The sequence below is a fragment of the Macaca nemestrina genome, chromosome 17 (assembly GCF_043159975.1).
Source record: "Macaca nemestrina isolate mMacNem1 chromosome 17, mMacNem.hap1, whole genome shotgun sequence".
In the NCBI taxonomy this organism is placed as follows: domain Eukaryota; kingdom Metazoa; phylum Chordata; class Mammalia; order Primates; family Cercopithecidae; genus Macaca; species Macaca nemestrina.
In genome coordinates, this window is record NC_092141.1 from 63,471,160 (window position 1) to 63,493,703 (window position 22,544).

General features: G+C 51.1%; 2 protein-coding genes across 14 annotated transcripts in view; one reads left to right on the plus strand and one right to left on the minus strand.

Moving 5' to 3' along the window:
* LOC105472235 (ORMDL sphingolipid biosynthesis regulator 3) lies at positions 1-6,631 on the minus strand. 5 transcript variants are annotated; one of them, XM_011725281.2, is made up of 4 exons: positions 6,392-6,631; positions 2,957-3,147; positions 2,067-2,218; positions 1-1,640 (listed from the first exon to the last, which is right to left on the minus strand). In XM_011725281.2, the coding sequence occupies exons 2-4, from the start codon at positions 3,128-3,130 to the stop codon at positions 1,505-1,507; spliced, it is 462 nt and encodes a 153-aa protein (XP_011723583.1). In that variant the 5' UTR covers positions 3,131-3,147; positions 6,392-6,631; the 3' UTR covers positions 1-1,504. The 5 variants fall into 5 exon arrangements, with proteins under 5 accessions (XP_011723583.1, XP_011723586.1, XP_011723587.1 ...); XM_011725284.3 differs by having other exon boundaries at positions 2,957-3,152; positions 6,392-6,531; XM_011725285.3 differs by lacking the exon at positions 6,392-6,631 and adding an exon at positions 5,717-5,875 and having other exon boundaries at positions 2,957-3,152.
* LOC105472236 (leucine rich repeat containing 3C) overlaps positions 6,596-22,544 on the plus strand; it is a 24,107-nt gene continuing 8,158 nt past the window's right edge. For 2 of the 9 annotated variants that reach the window (XR_011615827.1, XM_071083084.1), the window contains exons 1-3: positions 6,657-6,806; positions 7,715-7,785; positions 14,946-15,038. The gene's annotated coding sequence lies outside the window, so the exon portion shown is untranslated. Of the gene's footprint in view, positions 6,807-7,714; positions 7,786-8,002; positions 10,337-14,945; positions 15,207-22,544 lie in introns of those variants that run through there. The other 7 variants (XR_981485.2, XM_071083085.1, XR_011615826.1 and 4 more) reach the window with 7 other exon arrangements.

Consider the following 22,544-nt stretch of genomic DNA (forward strand, 5'->3'; position numbering starts at 1 on the left):
AACAGGAACATGTTGCCCTTTTATTTGCGTTTCTCAGAATACTGTACAAAGGGAGTAAAAATCCTATTCACACTTTGCTTAGAAAGATTTTAAGGTGAAAGTTCCCTATGATACATGGGGTGGGAGATGCAGGGCCAGGAGGCAGAAAACAGGCCCAGTGACCTCTCCTGCTCCCTCAGGCCCCTGGAAGAGGACACAGGGACCCACGCCTTTTCAAAATTAACACTGTCCCTAGTCGAATTGGGGAGGGAGGAGGCCCCGGCCCAGGCTCAGGCTCCCGGCCTCACTTTCTTCTCTGCAGGCTGAGACAGTGCCTACAGGCCACGCCTTGCTCCTTCCTCTGTGCTGCTTGAGCAGGGATCCTACAGGACTCTCACCACCGACCCCACGTGGGGTGGCCTCACAGCGCCACATGTGCCTGCCACATAAGAGGCCCTGCCCAGTGCCAGTCTGCATGAGGAAGCTAAGGGGTGAGGGCCTGCAGAGGACCACAGCATCCATTGTTTCTGTCACAGCTTCCCCGTACCCCTGCGGGAGTCAGGGCCAAGTTGGACCTGTGCTTACAATGACTCATGGGCCTTTTCCCCACCTGTCCACCCAACAGCCAACCCAAGAGTTAAGCCCACAGCAGCCTCCCTCCCCTATTACTATCACATTCTGTGGGTAAATCAACGCTCCAAGCCTGCTTCCCTCCCTGCCCACATCCCAAAGGAGACTGGGTCTAGCTCGTGTCCCTACCCCTCCCTCCCTTACACCAGTCCTCTGCTGCTATGTGGCCCCATTCTTCTAAGTCTCGACTCATTAACCCCCTACAGCTCCCCAACCTCCACCAGGCCAGGATGGCAGCAATCCTGGCCCCTCACCTCTGGGACCAAGCCATCCACACTCCACCCCATCTCCCCCCACCTGACCCTCCCCACTCCCACCCAGGGCCCCGGGTGCGCTGCAGGGAAGCTGCCAAAAGCCTGAGACTTGGATCAGACAGCTCTCTACCCAGAAGGGCAAGGCCCCATCCCACACTTGCTTCCATACACAAAAGCACACACTGCGTGTCATCGAAAAAACCTAGGAATCACAGTGACACAATCCAGAAGCCGTACCGCCCTCCGCTCCCTCCACAGGGGTTAAAGTGCTTTGGCTGCCTGAGGGCAAACAAGTGAGCAGGGGTTTTTCCCCTGGCCTCCTGTCCCAACTGCGTGGTCCATGTTCAGCCCAGGAGCCAAGCCCATTCCATGACCACCTCCATGGAGTCTCTATTCAAAAAGCAAAAGGAAAAGATCAAAAACTTCAGAAAAAGTCAGAGCCCGGGGGGCCTACCCCAACCCCACTACAAGCTACTCCAAGTTGGCTACTGGGGGAAGCCAGGGGGGAAACTAGGCCCAGAGGCTCAACCCCCATCTCTGGCAGCGTCCAGAGGCTTCTTCTTTCTGTCTTCAGTGTCGCAGCACATGCCTTTTACCCTACCCCTCCCCTGCCACCCTGGGCAGGGGAAGGGGCTGCACCCTCAGTACTTATTGATTCCAAAAATCCGGACTCCGTGGAGCTGGGGCAGCTTGGGGATGAGCACGCTCATCAGAGACACAGTGTTGAGGACGAAATGGATCTGGTCGTACTTAGTGTAGAAGCTGGTGAGGAAGTACCTGGGAGGGGAAGGGTGAGGAGAGAGATAAAAGACTGTTGGGAGGACCCCTTCCTCCCTCACTTCCTGTGTAGGGAAAGGCAGAATCCTGACGGCTAAGGAGTTACAGAAGAGGTCCCCAGACCAGAGTAAGAAGCAAGAGCTCTCAGGCTAAAAAGGCCCCTCCCGGCCCAGCGGGGCCCCCACCTCCCAACTTCACCCCAAGCCTGTGGGCCTATCTCACTAGCAGGAAGAAAGCTCCAATGGAGGAAAGACGGGGCCAGGGAGGCCCAAAGCCTGAGCTCAGTCTAAGACCCAGGAATATTCCAACTTCCTCTGTTCATCCCTACACCAGGAGCCACAGCAGGGTTAATAAGCATGACTGGGCCCTGGGGTCCTCCAGGCCTTGCCCTGCCTGCTGGTGTCTTCCTGTAGCCCAGGCACTCACAACACGATGGGTGTGATGGTCAAGAACTTCCGAGAGGCCGTGAACTGGACCCCATAGTCCATCTGCTCCCAGTGGGTTAGCAGCCTCGCCTTGCCCTGGTCCGGGGTCTCAAAGGGTGTCCCCTTCACCGTGTGCAGGAAGATATACATGCCCTGGAGGACGAGGTCTTTGTTAGAGGATACAAAAGGGAAAAGGGCCCCCTGCCCAGTTCCTCCACCCAGTCACAGACAGAAGTAACTCCCAGTGATCTGGAGCCTCCCTCTGCTGGGCAGGGGGATATGGGCTGGAGGTCAGGAAGAAGCTGGGAGCCTGGCAGGAGAAGAACAAGGGGACTCCCTGGGGGACAGGCTAGGCCCGGCATGAGAATGCGTAGCCACGAGACAGGCACCGAGATGCTGCCCCTCCAGGCCACTCATAGCCCCCTGTGCCTGCTGGGAGGAGGCAAGCAGATGGGACTAAACCCTGCTTACCCTCCAAAGAGGGCAAGGTAGCAAGTGGTGAGGGAGCAGAGAAGGGCAAGAGTAGAAGACGGTTCGAGAAGCTAACTTGAGAAAGGGGCATTTCTGTACCAGCCTAGGCACCAGGACTCCCGGGTCCTAGGAACTCTCTGGAGTCCTTTGTTTAGCTCTCAGGGGCACATCTTCCAGGCCCACAGCCACCCCACCCGAGAGATGTGGAAAAATCTGCAGATTTGATTCTTATCATGGTACACAGGGCAGGAACCCAGAAGGGGGAGCAAGGCAGAGAGATAAGGACTAGGCCTGGGCTCTGGAGGCAGACGTCAGTACGTCACCCTGACATCTGGGCCAGGCCCAACAGGCTCCTCCTATCCCTCAGCCCTGCCAAAGAGCAGCCCAGAGGGCAGGAGCAGGCAGCAGGCAGGCTCTCACCATGTTGTGGATGAGGTTGGTGAGGGTCCAGACGACAGGCACACTCACGAAGGGGATGCTCAGCAGCACAACGTGGAGGAGCCCGATGGCCAGCACGTAGGAGAGCCAGATGCCACGGCTGTTCATCACCCGCGTGTTGGGGTTCACCTCGCTGTGCGCTGTGCCCACATTCATCCTGCTGCCCCTCTCCACTGTTCTGCAAACAAGCAGCACAGGTCAGACAGGTCACACTGCTTTCCCTGCCCCCTCTCACCCTCGGATCCCACTGGGAGGCAGGCTCTTCCTTCCCTGAGAACTCCAGGCAGTTCCACTCTTTTGATTCTCAAGCATGGAAGGTGGAGAAAGTCCATGTGGACTTAGCTCTACTCATTTCCTGCTGCTGGGCTGGGATAAACAGCAGGCTGCCCCACGCATTATCCCATTGGGACAGGGCCCTGGCAGGGCATCGGAGGACAGGTCATCAAGAGGCATGCAGCCCCAGAGCAGAGAAGTCAAGGCCCATCCCCCAGCCTCACCCCCTATGGCACTCCCATGAGGACCCTCTGCCGACAAAGCCCCAGAGACAGAATTCTCACTCAGCACAACCCCTGCTGGACTGTGTCTCACTGAGAGCCTGATGTGGGACATCCACTCTTAAGCCCTTCCCATCAGGAGGGAAAGAAGTGAGGCCTGTGGGTACAGGCAGCAGTGGACGAACTATTTTGAGGTCACTGCATCCACTCACCTCCTCTAATTTTTTCAATTCTGGATCTCCCCAAACCCCAACTTAGGAGGACTGATCAGGTACAAAGAGGGAAGTGGGGAGGGAGGAAGATAGAAGAAAACAGACTAGCGACAACCTTTGCCCGGACCTGGAAGGCACCCCTCCTGGGTGACACAAAATAACCCATCTGGATGTCTTCTCCATTTGGCAGCCACTCAGGCCAACCCTTGTGCTGCCACCCACTCCGCTGCCAAACCACCAGGGTCCTTTTCCCCACAAGAGAGGCGAGGATAGAGAATGTGGCCAACACCTATAACTCCCACAGAGCGCTGGAACCCACATCAACATATGTCTCCCAAGGGCACAGACTCGAACCTGTGGTCTTCCTCCTGGCCCCGTTCTTCTCTGTCCTGCCCATCCTCACCTCAGCCTCCCCTCTCAGCACCTGTTTCCAGGTGTACATTAGCACCATGCCTTCCCCTGCCCAGCACCAACGGTGGGAGTCCTGCAGCAGGAGGAACCAGGAGGTGGCCGCAACCCACAGTGAGCAGAGGGAAGTAGAGAAGGAAGGGGTGGAATGATCTGCCCCTTGTCCAGAGCTTGGCTGTCCCCAGATCCCTGAGGGCCCTGTGACCAGGAGAAAGCGGAGACGGATGGCACCTGTGTACTGGCTCACCTCCCTATCTGAGGTAGGGTCCTGCTTGCTAAAGACCATAAGATCATCACCATGTTAACAGCCCCATCTTTCCTGGGAATGCAGAGAAGACTCCCAGATAGAGATATTCTAGAAGTACCCGGAAGGCCACCTGCCTCACGCCCCTGCAGCAACCCCCTCAGACCCACATGCTATCTACTTCTGACTAGGAACTAGCCAAACCTGCACAGGAGCCTGAATCCTCAGGGGCCAGTTCTTTACTTCCAGGATAAGAGGAGCAAGTTTCCTCTTCTCAGACAGCTCCAAGCTTAGAGACCTCAGGGCAAACGTGACCCACAACACACCATCCCAACAAGCAAACACCTGTGCGCCAGCCTGGGGCGCACTCTGATTGCAGTGATGCTCCTGGGACCCATCAGTGCAGCCCATGAGGCTGGATAATGGAGCCTAACAGAAATCCTAGCATCTAGAAAGCCAGAGCTGGCTCCCACTGTTTATCTTCCCAGGGCCTTGGGGCTTCAGCTACTCTAGCAGCCCCTGGGACAGCTACTACGCAAAAGCCTCCACCTGAGACGAGAGGGTGGCATGTGGCTGAGAAGTGAGGGCTCTGAAGGACTTACCTCTAAGGAGAGGGAAACAGCGTCCCAAGTCTGACCTGAAACCGCCACCCCATCACCTCTCTGTAACCCGCACCTACAGAGGTGCTGGTGTAGAAAGCCCACTAACCCTTCCTAGTAGTTGTCCAAGAGTGCCAAAAGCCTCGTGGAATCCCAGACCACAGGACCCCATACCCCTTTCTGGCTTTCACAGGGCAGCCAACAAAACTCGATGAGCCTAGGAAAAGACTAGACCTAGGTCCCAGCCGACACCCCCGAAAGCTTCTTCCTGAAGCCTAAACACTAGGTACCCTGAGAGCAGGAAACCACCAGACACCCCTGAAAAAGAAGAGATCAATAAACTAACAAAAAGACTGGCAGCCAGGAAACACTCTTGAGACTTTCGTGTGACTACGGGCACATATCACTTCCATTAGTAAACCAACCAACCGACCCCTCCCCTAGATGGGGAGAAACAGAGAGAAGAGGCTGGCACAGGTCGACTAGGTCTACAGGAGCTGAGCTAAAAACTTCTGCTGCCACAGCTGGCAGGTGGCTGCTTAGTGCCGGGCCCTGATGTGGTTTCATAACCTGCCTCAAACCAGAGCCTGCAGCAACTCTGTTCTGTTAACCACTTTTTTGCTGGTAGCTCTTTCCCCCTTCTTCCCTCCCCACCCGCTTGGCTCCACGCACAAATATTCGGGCCCAGCCAGTATGCCAGACACTCAAGCCAAGGCTGAGCACCACCAGGGCAGCCACCAGGTGAGCCCTTCCCATTCCCTCCCCCAGGAAAGAGCAGCCCTCACAACAGCAAACCGCCTGTCTTGGAAGAGGAGCACAAAACATCCGGGCCTGGATGAGGACCCCAAAGGGGAGTCCGCGGCAGCACGTCACGATGCCACTTCCATTCCGCCCACCCCCCAAGCTGCAGGACCACAGCTGATCACATCTCAACTTTGGCCCAGCCACCCCGACTGGGGGAGGGCGGTGGGAGCGGAAAGCGAGTGCCCAGGCGAACCCGCAGTAAGCAGAGGAGAGGAGGAGCGAAGAGGCGGAGTCCTCACTGTTGTTGGGGTTTTCTGAGTGAGACCTCGGGCGCGGGGCCGGGGGGAGGGGTCCCGCTCTGTTGCCCAGTCTGGGTCCTGGCACTCGGAACCCGGCCAGGTCCGGGACCCCACAGCCATCTCCACGCGTTCACCCAGCCCTGGAAGCAGCCAAACGTTTATCCCAGAAGCCCAGCCGCTCCCCGCCTCCCACCCCTAGCCGAAGCGCTCCTCCCGACGTTCCACCCCCGGCCTCCAGCTCGCACTTTATTCCTTGGCCACCTCCCCAGCCGCTGCACCCCCTCGGCTGATGCACTCCCTCCACCCCCCACTCCCTCTGCCCCCGTCTATCCAGCCCGGGGCGCCTCCCCAGCAGCTCCTACCTTCCCTCCCGCCCCTCCCCTAGCCCTGGGGCCTCCTGGTTCCGTCTGGGCTCACCGTGCGGGGCCGGATATCGAGGGCCCGGGAACGGTTCCCGGGAGCGGGGTCCGCTGCTGCTGCAGCAGCTGTAACAACCCGCGGCGGCAGCCTCCCCGCTGGCAGCTCCGGCCGAATCAGCGCTCCGCGCCGGCCCCCGCGACGTCACCGCCCCGCGCCGGCACGCCCGACGCCTCCTGGGAGTTGTAGTTTCCTCTGCTGGTTCCTGGCCGGCCCGCCCGACGCTCCTGGGAGTTGTAGTTTTTCCTGGGCTCCGTTCCCGGACTCTCCGGGGACGCGCGGTTGGAAGTTGCACCGTGACGTGGTCAGATCGGATGATAGAATTTTGGTGCGTAACAATTCCAACTTTTGCTCCTGTGCCCTTCAAGTGTATTTTATCTGTGCCCCAGTTTTGCAGATGAGGAGACTCGGACTTGTAAGTAACTTGCTGTAGGTCTTTGCTGGGTCCCAGACTGGATAGAAACCTAGATATTCTGACCCCAAGTACAGGGTTTTTCCACTGCACCTGGCTGCCTCCGCCCCGGCCCCAGATTGGCTCCTCCAGAAACAGACTAGCCTGGCCCTTTGCCCTGCTGGGCCCTCCTGGGAGCGCGTTTTTCACAACATTGGCTGGGGTGAGGGTCTGGAGGGCCCAGAACGGAGCCTGCCTTCTCCTTCTCAGTCACTCTTGGCCCAGGCTGCCCCGGACCGGGCCACTTCCTTGGCCTCCCTGCACCTGACGTGAGAAGAAGCCACGTATCATAGATTCCTTGATCGGTAGTAAGGAGCCTGAGTTTCTGTCTCAGGTCAGCTTGTGTGGCTTTGAATGAGAGGTTCTGGTCTACAGTTTTCACATCTGCATCGTCTAAAGGCAAGGGCACAGACTTTACTGCCTGGTAGACATAGGGCAGGCCCTCCTTTATTGGCAATGTGACCTTGGGCAAATTACTTGTCTTAATCTCCAATTCCACACCTGTGAAACCCCACCTCCAATGTTGTGGGAACCCAAAAAAATGTATGTAAAGCACCTGTTGCATTGTATGAATCTACTTAATATTACTTTAGGAGGTTGCTCTTGAGGTCTCCTCGGTGACTCCCATTCTCCATGTCACCAAGAGGCCTTGTCTGAGTAGTTTCAACTCCCTACCCAGCTTCTTTCTAAGTCCACTCTGTGCAGGGCAGGGCTGGAATATCAAGATCAGATGATGTCATGGCATGCCAACCTGACTCTGAATGGCAGTTCATGGCACCCTGAACTGAAAGTGAGGGAACATGAAGGAAAAGGCTAGCCCAGGGAAACTGGGGAGCACTTCACTCGGACTCCACCTACCCTTCCTTCCCCAGGGAGCTGTCAGGAAACAGTTGTCACACAGCTGGAGTGGGACCCCCAGAGACACTTGGTGGTCACCAGGCAGGTGGGTATTTGAACCACCCAGAGCAGAACAGGCAGCTTCTTGAATATTTCCAGGGCCAATGGCCCCAAAAGGGCTCATCCCAAGATCGAAATAATCACCCGAGTCTGAAATAGCTCTGCCTGTGTCCTATGGAAGTTTCTCCTGGTTTGTGGAGGTGCCTTTCCTTATAGGCATCTTTCTGCAGACATAAGCAAACCCAGTGTTGTTCTTTTCACAGAAACCTCCCCCGCATTAAGGCAAGAAAGGTGCCTGTTTTTTCCGAAGTGAGCCTGCTTGACTCCTTTGATTTTTCTCTGGGATTCTTCATCCTCCATCAAGTTGATCAAGCCCTCTGGGTCTTGGTCAGTTTCCTGACATCTCTATGAAGTTCAGTGACCCAGACTGAGTCCACGTCTCCAATGAGGTTCTGACTAATGCAGAGTCTAACAGAAAGATTACTGGACATGTCATGCACTATTAATAACCCCTGTTATCAAGGATTTTTTTTTTTTCACAATAGGAATGAACAGAGTTCTGACTCATTCTAGGTTTGTGGTAAATTGCAGATCACTTTCTGCTTTATTTAGCCGGAGTCCCTGTCATCATCTTTCTCCTTCTCTAAATCTGCCCTCATAATTACCATGTCTTCCCCAAACGTTCTTCAACTGTGAATAGCCCTAAGCACTACTCAGAGTGGGTGACAGCTCTCTTATTTGGTGCTGGGGGACACACAAACCCTTGGACAAACAATTGTCACTGTGTGCCAAGAAGCTGAAAAATTCTCCATGCCTCACAGCCATAATTACACTTCTGGTAGCATATTCTAAGGAAGTCATCCCATGTACAGGAAAAGCTGCAATGTGTCAGGATGTTCATTCCAGCAATATTTATAGTAGTGAAAAACTGAAAGCAACCAAATGCCCAAGAAAAAAATTACAGTATATCCACTGGATGGAATAGTATGAAGCCATTTAGGACAGATTATGAAAACCCTGTGGCAGTATGGGGAAATGTTTGCTAAGTTATATGAAAAAATAAGGACACAAAATAACATAAGATACATTCCCCAGGGATATAGTCAGCAAAGTCTAGAATGAAGAAAATTAGGACAAACACTCAATTCCCTTAACAAATAAAATTGGGGCCAGGTATGATGACTCACGCCTGTAATCCCAGTACTTTGGGAGGCCAAGGCTTGAGTCCAGGAGTTCGAGACCATCCTAGACAACATGGTAAAACCCCATGTCTACAAAAAATACAAAAATTAGCTGGGCATGGTGGTGTGTCTATAGTTGCAGCTACTCAGGAGGCTGAGGTGGGAGGATCAGTTGAGCCCGGGAGGTCAAGGCTGCAGTGACCTGTGATTGTGCCACTGCATTCTAGTCTGGGCAGCAGAGTGAGACCCTGTCTCAAAAAAAAAAAAAAAAAAAGGAATAAAAAAGAGGGAGAGAGACTTACAGATTAAAATAAATTAAGTGATATCAACTAAAAGTTTTATTTGGATCCTGATTCAAGCAAACTGACTTAAAAAAAAAAAAAAAAAAAAAAAGGCCGGGCATAGTGGCACATGCCTGTAACCCCAGCACTTTGGGAGGCCAAGGCAGGCGGATCACCTGAGGTCAGGAGTTCGAGACCAGCCTGGCCAACGTGGTGAAACTCCGTCTCTACTAAAACTACAAAAATTAGCTGGATGTGGTGGTGGGCGCCTGTAATCCCAGCTACTCGGGAGGCTGAAGCAAGAGAATCGCTTGAACCTGAGAGGCAGAGTTTGTAGTGAGCCGAGATTGCACCGTTGGCACTCCAGCCTGGGCGACAGAGCAAGGCTCTGTCTCAAAAAAAAAAAAAGATTTTATTAAGTTATCAGGCAAATTTGAATATTGACAAGGTATTCAATGATATTAAAGAATTCTAAATATTTAGGCATGATATGGAATTGTGGTAAGATTGTTCTCTTAATTTAAAAAAGTCCTCCATGGCCTGGTGCGGTGGCTCACGCCTGTAATCCCAACACTTTGGGAGGCTGAGCCGGGTGGATCACCTGAGGTCAGGAGTTCGAGTCCAGCCTGGCCAACATGGCGAAACCCCGCCTTTACTAAAAATACAAAAATTAGCCAGGCGTGGTGGCAGGCACCTGTAATCCCAGCTACTTAGGAGGCTGAGGCAGGAGAATCGTTTGAACCTGGGAGGCGGAGGTGGCAGTGAACCGAGATCATGCCATTGCATTCCAGCCTGGGGGACAAGAGCGAGACTTCGTCTCAAAAAAAAAAAAAAAAAAAAAAAGAAAGAAATCTTCCTTGGCCCACACCTGTCATCCCAGCACTTTGGGAGGTGAGGCAGGCGGCTCACAAGGTCAGGAGTTTGAGACCAGCCTGGCCAGCATGGTAAAACCGCATCTCTATTAAAAATACAAAAAATTAGGCATGGTGGCACATGCCTGTAGCCCCAGCTACTCAGGAGGCTGAGGCAGGAGAATTGCTTGAACCTGGGAGGCAGAGGTTGCAGTGAGCCGAGATTATGCCACTGCACTCTGCCTGGGTGACAGAGTGAGACTTTGTCTCAAAAAAAAAAAAAAAAAAAAGACCTTCTTTCAGACATACATACTAAAATATCTGTGAATGAAAGATATGGTGATTGCATTTGCTTCAAAATAATCTGGACTGGGAACATTAGGGAAATAATAAGATGGGCCATGAGGTGATAATTATTGAAGCTGTGTGATGAGGACATGAAGTTCCTTATATTATTTTCTCTACTTTTTTTTTTAGACAGAGTCCCACTCTGTCACCCAAGCTGGAGCACAGTGGCACAATCTCAGTGGCTCACTGCAACCTCCGCCTCCCCGGGTGAAGAGATTCTCCTGCCTCAGCCTCCCAATTAGCTGGGATTACAGGTGCACGCCACTACATCACGGTAATTTTTGTATTTTTAGTTGAGACGGGATTTCACCATGTTTGCCAGGCTGGTTTTGAACTCCTGACCTCAAGTGATCTTCCCACCTTGGCCTCCCAAAGTGCTGGGATTACAGGCATGAGCCACCGTGCCTGGGCTATTTTCTCTACTTTTTTATTTTTAAAACTGTTCATAATAAAAAGTCTAAACCTGCATATACATTAATGATTACGATAAGCCAAAATAGAGCAGCACTAGTAATGTCCTGTGGCACCAGACTGCCAGGGTTCAACTCGCAGCTCCTCTAGTTACCAGCTGTGTAACCTTAAGCAAGTTACTGAACCTCTCTGTGCTTCAGCTACCTTGTTGCTAAATGAATTGGCAAGTGACACTGGTGTTTGGAAAAAATAAAGTAAATGAAGATGGTGATGATCATGATAATACCCACCTCATGTTGTGGATATTAAATGGGTCAGTAAATGTGAAATGAAACACTTGAAACAATTCCTGGCACATAATTAAGTGCTCAGTATGTGTTGCCTTTTATTAATTCATTCCATGTTTGAATGATATTTGAGCATCTACTTTACTAGGGTTATGGAAATTCAACAAAATAAAAACAGACCTTGGGCTGGGCACTGTGACTCAAACCTGTAATCCCAGCATTTTGGGAAGCTGAGGCGGGAGGATAGCTTGAGGCCAGGAGTTCAAGACCAGTCTGGGCAACATAATGAGACCCCCCCACCACCACCACCATCTCTATAAAAAATAAAAATAGGCCGGGCGCGGTGGCTCAAGCCTGTAATCCCAGCACTTTGGGAGGCTGAGACGGGCGGATCACGAGGTCAGGAGATCGAGACCATCCTGGCTAACACCGTGAAACCCCGTCTCTACTAAAAATACAAAAAACTAGCCGGGCGAAGTGGCGGGCGCCTGTAGTCCCAGCTACTCCGGAGGCTGAGGCAGGAGAATGGCGTAAACCCGGGAGGCGGAGCTTGCAGTGAGCTGAGATCCGGCCACTGCACTCCAGCCCGGGCTACAGAGCAAGACTCCGTCTCAAAAAAAAAAATAAAATAAATAAATAAATAAATAAATAAATAAATAAATAAATAAATAAATTAGCCGGGCATGGTGGTGCGTTCCTATAGTCCCAGCTACTCAGGAGGCTAAGGCAGGAGGATCGTGTAAGCCCAAGGAGTTCAAGGCTGCAGTGAGCTATGATCTCGCTATTTCACTCCAGCCTGGGCGATACAGCAAGCCCTGTCTCCTAAAACAACAACAGCTGGGCCCGGTGACTCATGCCTGTAATCCCAGCACTTTGGAAGGCCGAGATAGGTGGATCATCTGAGGTTAGGAGTTCGAGACCAGCCTGGCCAACGTGGTGAAACCCCGTCTCTACTAAAAATGCAAAAATTAGCTGGGCACGGTGGCGTGCCCCTGTAATCCCAGTTACTGGGAAGACTGAGGCGGGAGAATTGCTTGAACCCAGGAGGCGGAGGCTGCAGTGAGCAGAGATCATGCCATTGCACTCCAGCCTGGGCAACAAGAGCAGAACTTTGTCTCAAAAAAAGGAAGAAAGAAAGAGAGAGAGAGAGAGAGAGAGAGAAAGACAACAATAAAAAAATAACCTTGAATCAGGATGAAGGGATTCAGGGTGATCTTTTTCATTCTCTAGTTTCAAACTTTGCATAATGTGATATTACTTTTAAATTTTTTATGAAAAGTGTTTTAAAACAAAATGAGCCTCTGTCACAGGCTCTCCCTGCCCTCTGGAGCTCCTTAGGCTGCTGAGGTAGACACGTTCCCCAGCCTCAGTGTGCTTTCATCTGGTGATCTGGGAGTGGTGATTGGGCCTCTGCTTGTGAGAGATACACCGTCTAGCGGGGACCGAACGTGTTCCCGGGATGCTGCTGGCCGTGTTTAGAAGCTGAGAGGAGGGGTGTCAGGAACAGAGCGCCCGGCCAGGCGCCATGGCTCACACCTGTAATCCCAGCACTTTGGGAGGCCAAGGCGGGCAGATCACGAGGTCAGGAGATCAAGACCATCCTGGCTAATACGGTGAAACCCCATCTCTACCGAAAATACAAAAATTAGCCGGGCGTGGTGGCGGGCATCTATAGTCCCAGCTACTCAGGAGGCTGAGGCAGGAGAGTGGCGTGAACCCGGGAGGCGGAGCTTGCAGATCTCACCACGGCACTCCAGCCTGGGCGACAGAGCGAGGCTCCAGCTCAAAAAAAAAAAAGAAACAGAGCCCCTTCCCCTGGGGGAAAGAATGCCACCTCTCCACTCCTACTCCTCCCCTCCTCCCCAGCCTGCTTCCTGAAGGTCGGGTGGTGAGGTCATGTCCAGAGCAAGTGCAAGGAAGGAAAGAACTGCTTATTTCATTGACAGTTGTGTTTTTATTTTTGTTTGGGTGGGGGATATCCCAGGCACGTGGTGGGAAGAAGGAGGGGGAGGGGAGGGCAGATGTTAAGCAGACAAAAGAGCAGCGAGTGACCCTCCAGAAAACTACTGAGCCAGTCAGAAGCCAGGAGCGGGTGCGAGACTGGCAGCATCGCCCGCGGGCACTCTGTTCTGCCTCCCTCACCCAGTCCTGTGGTTGGCTACTTTGGGCTGTGCAGAGAAAGGGCTGAACCGGTCAGGGCCACTGGGCCCCCATCCTCCAGTCTGTGCCTGGGAACAAGAACCTCCCCGGGGAACCAAGTGCAGGGAGGTACCTTAGGAACCCCTCAACCTGCATATTCTTTGATATGGACAACTGACACTCTCCCATGAACAAAAGCAGTTAGAAAACTGGAAGTATTTCAGATCAAAAGGACAATGGATATAAACACAGTAGGTTCAAGACAAGACCCCCTAGCTCCCTACCAACTGAGTTCCTCCTACTCCTAGCCTCCTATCCTCACCTGTCTAGAAATCTCAGTGGCCACTGTTCCCAGATCACCTTCTCCTGCCTAAGGCCAGCTCCTCCTTCAGTAACAATCACAGCAAACATTATTGTTTGCTATGTTGCAGGCACTGGGCAGAGGGCTTTATTTGTCTGGTACAGAACTGCCTCCCCCTAGGCTGCTAGGCTCGCTCCCTGTCTCACGTTTGCATTTCCTGAACAGGGTGAATTCTCAATAAATGTTAACTGAACTATGTAACAGAACTGTTACCAGAAAGGGGTCCCAATCCAGACCCCAAGAGAGGGTTCTTGGATCTCACACAAGAAAGAATTCAGGGCGAGTCCACAGTGCAAAGTAAAAGCAAGTTTATTAAGGAAGTAAAGGAATAAAAGAATAGCTACTCAATAGACAGAGCAGCCCCGAGGGCTGCTGGTTGCCCATTTTTATGGTTATTTCTTGATGATACACTAAACAAGGGGTGGGTTATTCATGCTCCCCTCTTTAGGCCATTTAAGGTAACTTCCTGACGTTGCCATGGTGTTTGTAAACTGTCATGGCGCTGCTGAAAGTGTAGCAGTGAGGACAACCAGAGGTCACTGTGGTTGCTGTTTTGGTTTTGATGGGTTTTGGCCAGCTCCTTTACTGCAACCTGTTTTATCAGCAAGGTCTTTATGACCTGTATTTTATGCTGACCTCCTATCTCATCCTGTGACTTAGAATGCCTTAGCCGTAGGGTTCAGCCTCATTTTACCCAGCTTCTATTTAAGATGGAGTTGCTCTGGTTCACACGCCTCTGACAGAACTGCATATCCCCGACCACAGCCACACAGCTCTCCCTTGTTCTTGTCTCAGCCTCCTACCCTTTTCCATCTGATGGACTCCTATACATCCCTCAAGGCCTACCTCACCTGTCACCTTCTCGGTGCAGCCTTCTCCAATGTCCAAGCTTCATCCTCCAGGCTCCTGTGACCCTGGCAGATGCCTCAGTCCAAGCCCACCCCTAGGTGATCAGATGGCTGTATTTGTGCACACACCAGTCTTCCCTCATTCGTTGGGGGACATTTAATGTTCTCAGACAGGCGTGGGTGGCTCTACACAAAAATACAAAAGTTAGCTGGGCGTGGTGGTGCACGCCTGTAGTCACAGCTACTTGGGAGGGTGAGGTGGGAAGATGGCTTGAGCCCAGGAGGTTGAGGCTACAAGTGAGCTGTGATCATGCCACTGCGGTCCAGCCTGGATGACAGAACGAGACCTGTCTCAAAAAACACACACAACTCTGAATCCCCAGTGCCTAAGAGGCCCTGGTACACAGTACGTGCTCAGATATGTGTTAAGTAAATGAGAGAGTACCTCCAAGCATGGCAGCATGAAGTATATGTGTACACCCCTTGCTCTTTTCCGCAGGGAAGAAGAATAGCAGAGGCCTTTGTTGTCCTCCCCCTGAAACTGCCCAGTAGCCTGGCATTCGATGGGTCCCTGGCTGACCTGATACAGAAGGTAGCCCTTCTTTATCTTCTCTATCATCTATCTATCTATTTATCTATGTATCTATCTATCTATCTTCCTTTCAGTTATCCCCCTATCCAGGCTGGACCTGGGGGTCTCCAACATCAGGGAGGGAAGGGGATGGAGGCCTGCTGAACTTCTTTCCCCTAGGGTCACATGTTGGGGATATAGAGTTACCACCCTTAGAGGGAGGAGCTGTGACTCAGACTGCCTGCGGTGGGAGGCTCAGAGGCTCCCTTTCCTGGGCCCTGAACTTGGGAGCCAGGGCCCTGCCATGCCTCAGCCTCTTCCCTGCCTGCCATTCTAGACATGTGGAGCATCAGGCTAGACGGGATCTCAGAGACTGTGAGGGTCCAGAAAACAGAAAGGATTTGCCCCGTGGCATAAACATCTGCTGGTCTCGGGTCTAGCCTAAGAATTTCCCCAGGCACTGCACAGGCCAAGACAGAGCGTGGGACTCCCCAGTGATGGCTCTTCCAGTTCCATGCCATGTGTCCCCTCAGGTCTTTATCATCTCACACCTAGACCTTTGCAAACATAACTTGTTTTCCTGCCACCAATACATCCCGACACAACCAACATAGTGATCCAAATATCAAATCTAATTTTAAAACCTTTCAATCTGACCAGATGCGGTGGCTCATGCTTGTAATCCCAACACTTTGGGAAACTGAGGTGGGCGGATCACTTGAACCCAGGAGTTTGAAACCAGCCTGTGCAATATGACCAAACCTCATCTCTACACAAAAATACAAAAAAAAAAAAAAAAAATTAGCTGGGCATGGCGGCATGCACCTCTGGTTCTAGCCCCTTGGGAGGCTGAGGTGGAAGGATCTCCTGAGCCTGGGGAGGTTGAGGTGACAGTGGGCTGTGATGCCACCACTGCACTACAGGCTGGGAGACAGAGTGGGACCCTGTCTCGAAAAAAATAAAAATAAAAACTTGGTTTTTCTAAAGTACTGTGAATATATTATCAGATAAGTCTTCCCCAACACACTTTTGTCCCTTCTTCCTTGTAACTTCCACTCCCCTTCTCCACCCGAACATTCAAAATGACAGGAAAAATTAAATCACAAGAGGCTAAGATTACTTCTGCATAAAGGGATAAAGGGACACAGAGGGCAAGGACTAAGGGTGGGGAGGAAAGGGGGCATGGTGAGGAGCAAGGTGGAGGTTTTCAATTTTTTAATTTAAAGATATTTTGGGCCATGGATGTATGTAATGGAACATTGGAGTCGGGGGCAGGGGAAAGAATACTCAAAAATTTCGTTTTTGTTATGATGCCCCTCCTCTTCATCCCTGTTGTGTAAGCCCCTCCTCTTCATCCCTGAGAAACTTTCAATAAATTTCGACTGTTCTTTAATGAAAAAAAAAAATAATAAAAAAATAAAAATAAAAAATAAAAAAAATAAAAACTTGGCCAAGCACAATGACTCACGCCTGTAATCCCAACACTTTGGGAGGCCGAGGTCGAAGGATCACTTGAGGTCAGGAGTTCAAGACCAGCCTGGCCAACATGGTAAAACCCTGTCTCTACTAAAAAAATAAATAAATAACAAGAATAAAAAGAAAAATTGGCCGGGCATGGTGGTGCACACCTGTAATCCTAGCTACTCGGGAGGCTGAGGCAGGAGAATCGCTTGAACCTGGGAGGCAGAGATTGCAGTGAGCCAAGATCAAGCCACTGCACTCCAGCCTGGGTGACAGAGGGAGACTCCATCTCAAAAAAACTAAATAAATAGGCCGGGCGCAGTGGCTCACGCCTGTAATCCCAGCACTTTGGGAGGCCAAGGCAGGCAGATCACCTGAGGTCAGAAGAAACCCCGTCTCTACTGAAAATACAAAAATTAGCCAGGCGTCGTGGCGGGTGCCTGTAATCCCAGCTACTCTGCAGACTGAGGCAGGAGAATCGCTTGAACCTGGGAGGCAGAGGTTTCAGTGAGCTGAGATCATGCCATTGCACTCCAGCCTGGGCAACAAGAGTGAAACTCCGTCTCAAAAAAATAAATAAATAAAATAATAAAAACTAAATAACACCTTTTTAATCAATAAGCCACAGAATCAAGTCCCAATGCATTCATGGTATGCAAGCCACAAGGATCTGCTCCCTTTTTACTTCTTTACCCCTGGCCTTTGCCACCACCCCCTCCATCCACGCGGTGATCTGGAAGCCAAGCCCTTTCATGCTCCCTTGCTTTTGCACGCTCTGCTTCACCACCTGAGTAACTCACCCTTTAAAGCTCAGCTCAAATGTCACTCCTTGGTGAAGTCTTCCTTGATTGTACCCTGGAAAAGCTAGTGTACCAGTTAAGGATGCTCTCAGCGGAAAGCAACAGAAAACCCAAATAATGATTCTTACCCTAGATTGCCATTAGAATCACCTGAGGAGCTTTTGAAAATTCCCATCACCTGGCCAGGCACGGTGGCTCACGCCTGTGATCCCAGGACTTTGGGAGGCTGAGGCAGGTGGATCACCTGAGGTCAGGCGTTCGAGACCAGCCTGGCCAACATGGAGAAAACCCATCTCTACTAAAAATACAAAAATTAGCTGGGCATAGCGGCGTGTGCCTGTAATCCCAGCTACTTGGGAGGCTGAGGCAGGAGAATCTCTTGAACCCAGGAGGTAGAGGCTACAGTGAGCCGAGATGGTGCCACTGTAGTCTAGCCTGGGTGACAGAGTGAGACTCTGTCTCAAAAAGAAAAAAGATCTCCATCACCAGACACATGCCAGATTAACTCAATCAAAATCTCCGTGGGTGTACCCAAGCATGAGGAGTTTTCAAAACTGCCTGTATTCCAGTATGCAGCCAAATTGAGAAGCACTGAAATTAGGGGGTTCTCTTTCTCACGTATTGAGTCTAGAGGTGGCGGTTGCTGGTGTTGGTTGAGTAGCTCAGTGATTTCCAGGCCAACATCTCAATAATATTCAACCTTCCCTTTATGCTTTGTTGTCTCATGGCCACGAGATGGCCTGAGTTGACCCTTTCATGTTCAAAGTAGGGGCCGGGCATGGTGGCTCATGCCTGTAATCACCAGCACTTTTGTGGGGGCTGAGGCAGGAACCCTAGGAGTTTGAGACCAGCCTGGGCAACAAAGTGACACCCTCATCTCTACAAAAACAAAAACAAAAACAAAAATTGTCTCATTGTGGTGGCACATGTCTGTGGTCCCAGCTACATAGGAGGCTGAGGCAGGAGGATTGATTGAGTTTGGTGGGGGTCAAGGCTGCAGTGAGCTGTGTCTGTACCATTGCACTCCAGCCTGGGCAACACAGTGATACCCTCTGTCAAAAAGAAAAAAGGCCAGTGCAGTGGCTCATGCCTGTAATCCCACACTTTGGGAGGCCATGGAAGGTAGATCACTGGAGGTTAGGAGTTCAAGACCAGCCTGGCCAACATGGCGAAACCTCATCTCTTCTAAAAATACAAAAATTACCTAGGTGTGGTGGTGCAGGCCTGTAATCCCAGCTATTCAGGAGGCTGAGGCAGGAGAATTGCTTGAATCCGGGAAGTGAAGGTTGTAGTGAACCGAGATCGCACTATTGCACTCCAGCCTGGGTGACAGAGACTCCATTTCAAAAACAAAAAAAAGTACGGAGAAGAGCAGAGCCCCAGCCCCATCCTCTCTTACCAGCAAATCAAAGACTGTCCCACAAACCTATTCTGCAAACTTCTGCTTAGATGCCATTGACCAGAATTGGGCCGCCCTCAGCTGCAAAGGAGATTGGAGAAGTAGGCAACAGGATTTCTGATGGCTGAGAAGATCAATCAGGTTGAATTGTCAAGGACTGAGTGCATTGCCACTCCCAAAGCCATGTGTGTTATCTGGTAGTAGGAGGGAAGGGATAGTTCTGCCATGTTATTAATACTTATTCTCTCTATGCTTCACAGCTCCTTGTACAAACATCAATTAATGCAGGCATCACATCAAAGCATTGTGGAGACATGTCTGTGTCTCCCTCCAGACCAACAATTCTCAACCCAGGCTGCACGTTAGACATATCTGGGGAGCTTTTGAAAGAAACCAGTGCCTAGACCCCATGCACAGAGATTTTAATGTAATTGGTCCAGATGTTAACCCCAGCATAACTAATTTGTAAAAGCTCCCCAAGTGATTTGAATGTGCAGGGTGTTTTGAGAACCCTGACACAGACCCAGCACCTTAAGAACCCTGTCTGTGTTTCCTTCGACTAGCATACAAGGCTCACAGGAAATTCTCACTGAATGAATAAACAAATAAATGAATGGCAGAGAATTTCTGCTCCAACTCTGCAGTCCCTAGTCTGCAGTGTGCACTGTCCTAAGTGTGGTTCCTCCCTCGCCTCAGATCTCCCTCCTTCACTGAGTCTGCACTCAGCCTTCCTTAATTAGCCACATCCACAGCTCCGGCTGGGCTCCTGCTTCTCCCACAGCTGCTGTGCTGGACACCCTAGTCCCACTGTTTTCCCGGAAGCTGCCCTAGTCTTAGAAGGAAATAACCCTCCATCAACAGCCAGGCTCAATTCTCGTGCCTCAGTTAAAGCCCCTGCCCAGTGTGAGAGAGGAACAGGGGGAAAGGGAGGATTGATCAGCTTTCTGTCCCACATTCAGCGACAGTCCCAAAATGGACACCCAAGTAGCCAGCAGCAGAGTGTCTGGCCTTATTGACAAGTAACCCTCAGAGAAAAGGATTGCTTGTTGCTTCTCCTGCCTAAGTGTAGAAAGTTATCTGATTCCTTAGACAAATGTGAGTCTGCAAAATGCCCCTGTTGATATCACAGAAATGAGTCTGTGGTGAGTACATCCTCAGAGATGATATCATCTGGTATCCTACCATCTGATCTAGTCCCCATCATGCTTCTGAAACTGCTTGTTCAAAGGTAACCTGCAGGGCCAGCCTCACAGGCATGCAGCCGACGAGGTCCCACAAGACCTCATGCCCTGTGCTCAGAAGAGCCCTGCAACTTGGTTTTACACTGTGCTGCTGTCGTCATCTTGAAATTCTTTTTTATTTTTATTTTTTAGAGACAGAGTCGCACACTGTCACCCAGGCTAGAGTGCAGTGGTGCAATCACAGCTCACTGCAGCCTCCACTTCCCAGGCTCAAGCCATCCTCCCACCTCAGCCTCCCGAGTAGCTAGGAATACAAATATGTGCCTATGTGCCACCATGGTCCGTTGATTTATTTTTTCTTTTTGTAGAAACTGTATTTGGACAATTTTTTATTTGTTTGTTTGTTTGCTTTGGTAGAGACGAGGTTTTACTATGTTGCACAGGCCAGTCTCAAACTCGTGAGGCTCCTTGATCCTTGGCCACCCAAAGTGCTAAGATTATAGGCATGAGCCACTGCACCCAGCCTTGAAATTCTTTTTTTTTTTTTTTGAGACAGGGCCTTGATGCGTCACCTAGGCTGTAGTGAAGAGGCGCAATCTTAGCTCAATGAAACCTCTGCCTCCTGGGTTCAAGTGATTCTCATGCCTCAGCCTCCCAAATAGCTGGGATTACAGGTGTGCACCACCACAGGCCAGTTAATTTTTTGTATTTTTAGTAGAGATGGTGTTTCGCCATGTTGGTCAGGCTGGTCTCAAACTCTTGGCCTCAAGTGATCCACCCACCTTGGCCTCCCAAAGAGCTAGGATTACAGGCGTGAGCCACCACACCTGGCAAGGCCTTGAAATTCTTAACAGCTTTCGCCTGGGCATGGTGGCTCACACCTGTAATCCCAGCACTTTTCGAGGCCAAGGTGGGTGGATCACTTGAGGTCAGGAGTTTGAGACCAGCCTGGCCAATATGGTGAATCCCTGTCTCTACTAAAAATACAAAAATTAGCTGGGTATGGTGGCAGGCACCTATAGTCTCAGCTACTTGGGAGCCTGAAGCAGGAGAATCGTTTTAACCTGGGAGGCAGAGGTTGCAGTGAACCGAGGTTACAGCACTGCACTCCAGCCTGGGCCACAGAGTGAGACTCTATCTTAAAAAAAAAAAAAAAAAAAAAGGAAGAAATTCTTAACAGGTTTTTGAAACAAGGGACCCCCCCACACACGCCCCATTTTTATTTTGCACTGAGCTCTACAATTCCATGTCCAGTCCTGGTCACCCATAGTCTTGCAAAATCCAGCAAGAAAAATCCTTCTCAGAAAGATCTCCAATGCGTGTGACCTCATCTTCCTTTGCGTAAGTATATCCTTCCTAGTCTTTGTGACACCCCACTCTCCCGTTCTTTTCCACCTCTTTCACCTGGCAGGAGGGCTTCCAGGTTCCATACAATACAATACCGTGGGTACCATCAGGCTCAACATGCAAGGATGTAGGGTATTGGTAAGCGTGGCACAGAGGTAACAGCTGCTAGCAGGCAATGAAAAGTGGTTGGACAAGGAGTCAGAAAACTGGGCTCTGGTCTTTGGCCACTGACATTGTGTAACTCGGGTCACATTCTGGGCCTCAGTTTACCTGTCTGCAAACTAAGGAGGGTTCAACTGGCTGGTCCCTTCCTTTGAGCTCTATCAATCATTGAGGCTCTGAATCCCAGCACCGAACTGGAGATACTGTAGGTAGGATGGTGCCACAGGAGGCGTCATGTGGTTGGACTTGAGGGTCAAGGGAGTTGCAGGGGATAAGCCACCATGGGCTAAGAAATGAGATGGGTCATCCACATGGATCACATCTATGACCCCTTGTCATCCCTGCCCCTGCACAGCATACGAGAGGAAGTGGAGGGGAAAAGCCTGGCGTGGGTAATGAAATCATGGAGGAAGACCATGATGCATTCTGGAAGTCAGTAATCCTAACAACTAGCCTTTGCACAGCACTTCACAAAGTACCTTCACATCGATTCAACCCTGGCGGGTCCTCCCAACCCTACGGTCACACATGAATCTCATCTTCTGCCTTGAAATCCTTCTTTCCCACTACCCAGTGAACATCAGGAGAGGGTGGTATCGAGGAGTGGCATGGCCTGCAAATGATGCCTGGGGTAGGGACGCCCTAGAGGAACAAGTCATCCAAGCCTTCTTTGGTGCCCAGGCCTGAGGGAGAATTCAAAGTGCCAACCTGAGAGTCCGGGGCTCCAGCAAACTGAGAGAACCTGAGTCAGTTCTCATCCAGATCATAAAATCAGCAGGAAAACTCAGAGACAACCACATCAGTCTTCAGGTGCCTTAAAGAACTTCCAACTCCTAGAGAGGCAATCAATCCACCACACAGAGAACAAACTAAAGTTGAACTACAGCACTCCTGGCAGGCAAGAGGGCTGGGCACAGTGAGGAGCCAGGAGATGAGGAACCCCAGACAGACATGTTTTCCAAGGAAAGGCTAGGGGAAGTTTGCTCACCATGGAAGAAGGGGCCACTGAGCGTGGAAGAAGGGCAGAAGGGGATAGGGGGAGGAATGGAGTTGGAGGGATACTGGTTGCTGGAGACAGTGGATGTGAGATGGGGCCCACCCAGTTCTGCCTGCCAGGCCTGCCACGAAGGGATCCTTCTGCCCAGCCAGGTTCTGGGTAAGGAAGAAGGGTTCTGGG

Bases quoted from the DNA above. Each gene is read 5' to 3' on its own strand.
- LOC105472235 (XM_011725281.2), bottom strand. From the start codon at position 3,130: ATGAATGTGGGCACAGCGCACAGCGAGGTGAACCCCAACACGCGGGTG. The intron at 2,219-2,956 runs GTGAGAGCCTGC...CTCGTCCTCCAG, and splicing joins CCAACCTCATCCACAACATG to GGCATGTATATCTTCCTGCA. The intron at 1,641-2,066 runs GTGAGTGCCTGG...TTCCCCTCCCAG, and splicing joins ACCATCACACCCATCGTGTT to GTACTTCCTCACCAGCTTCT.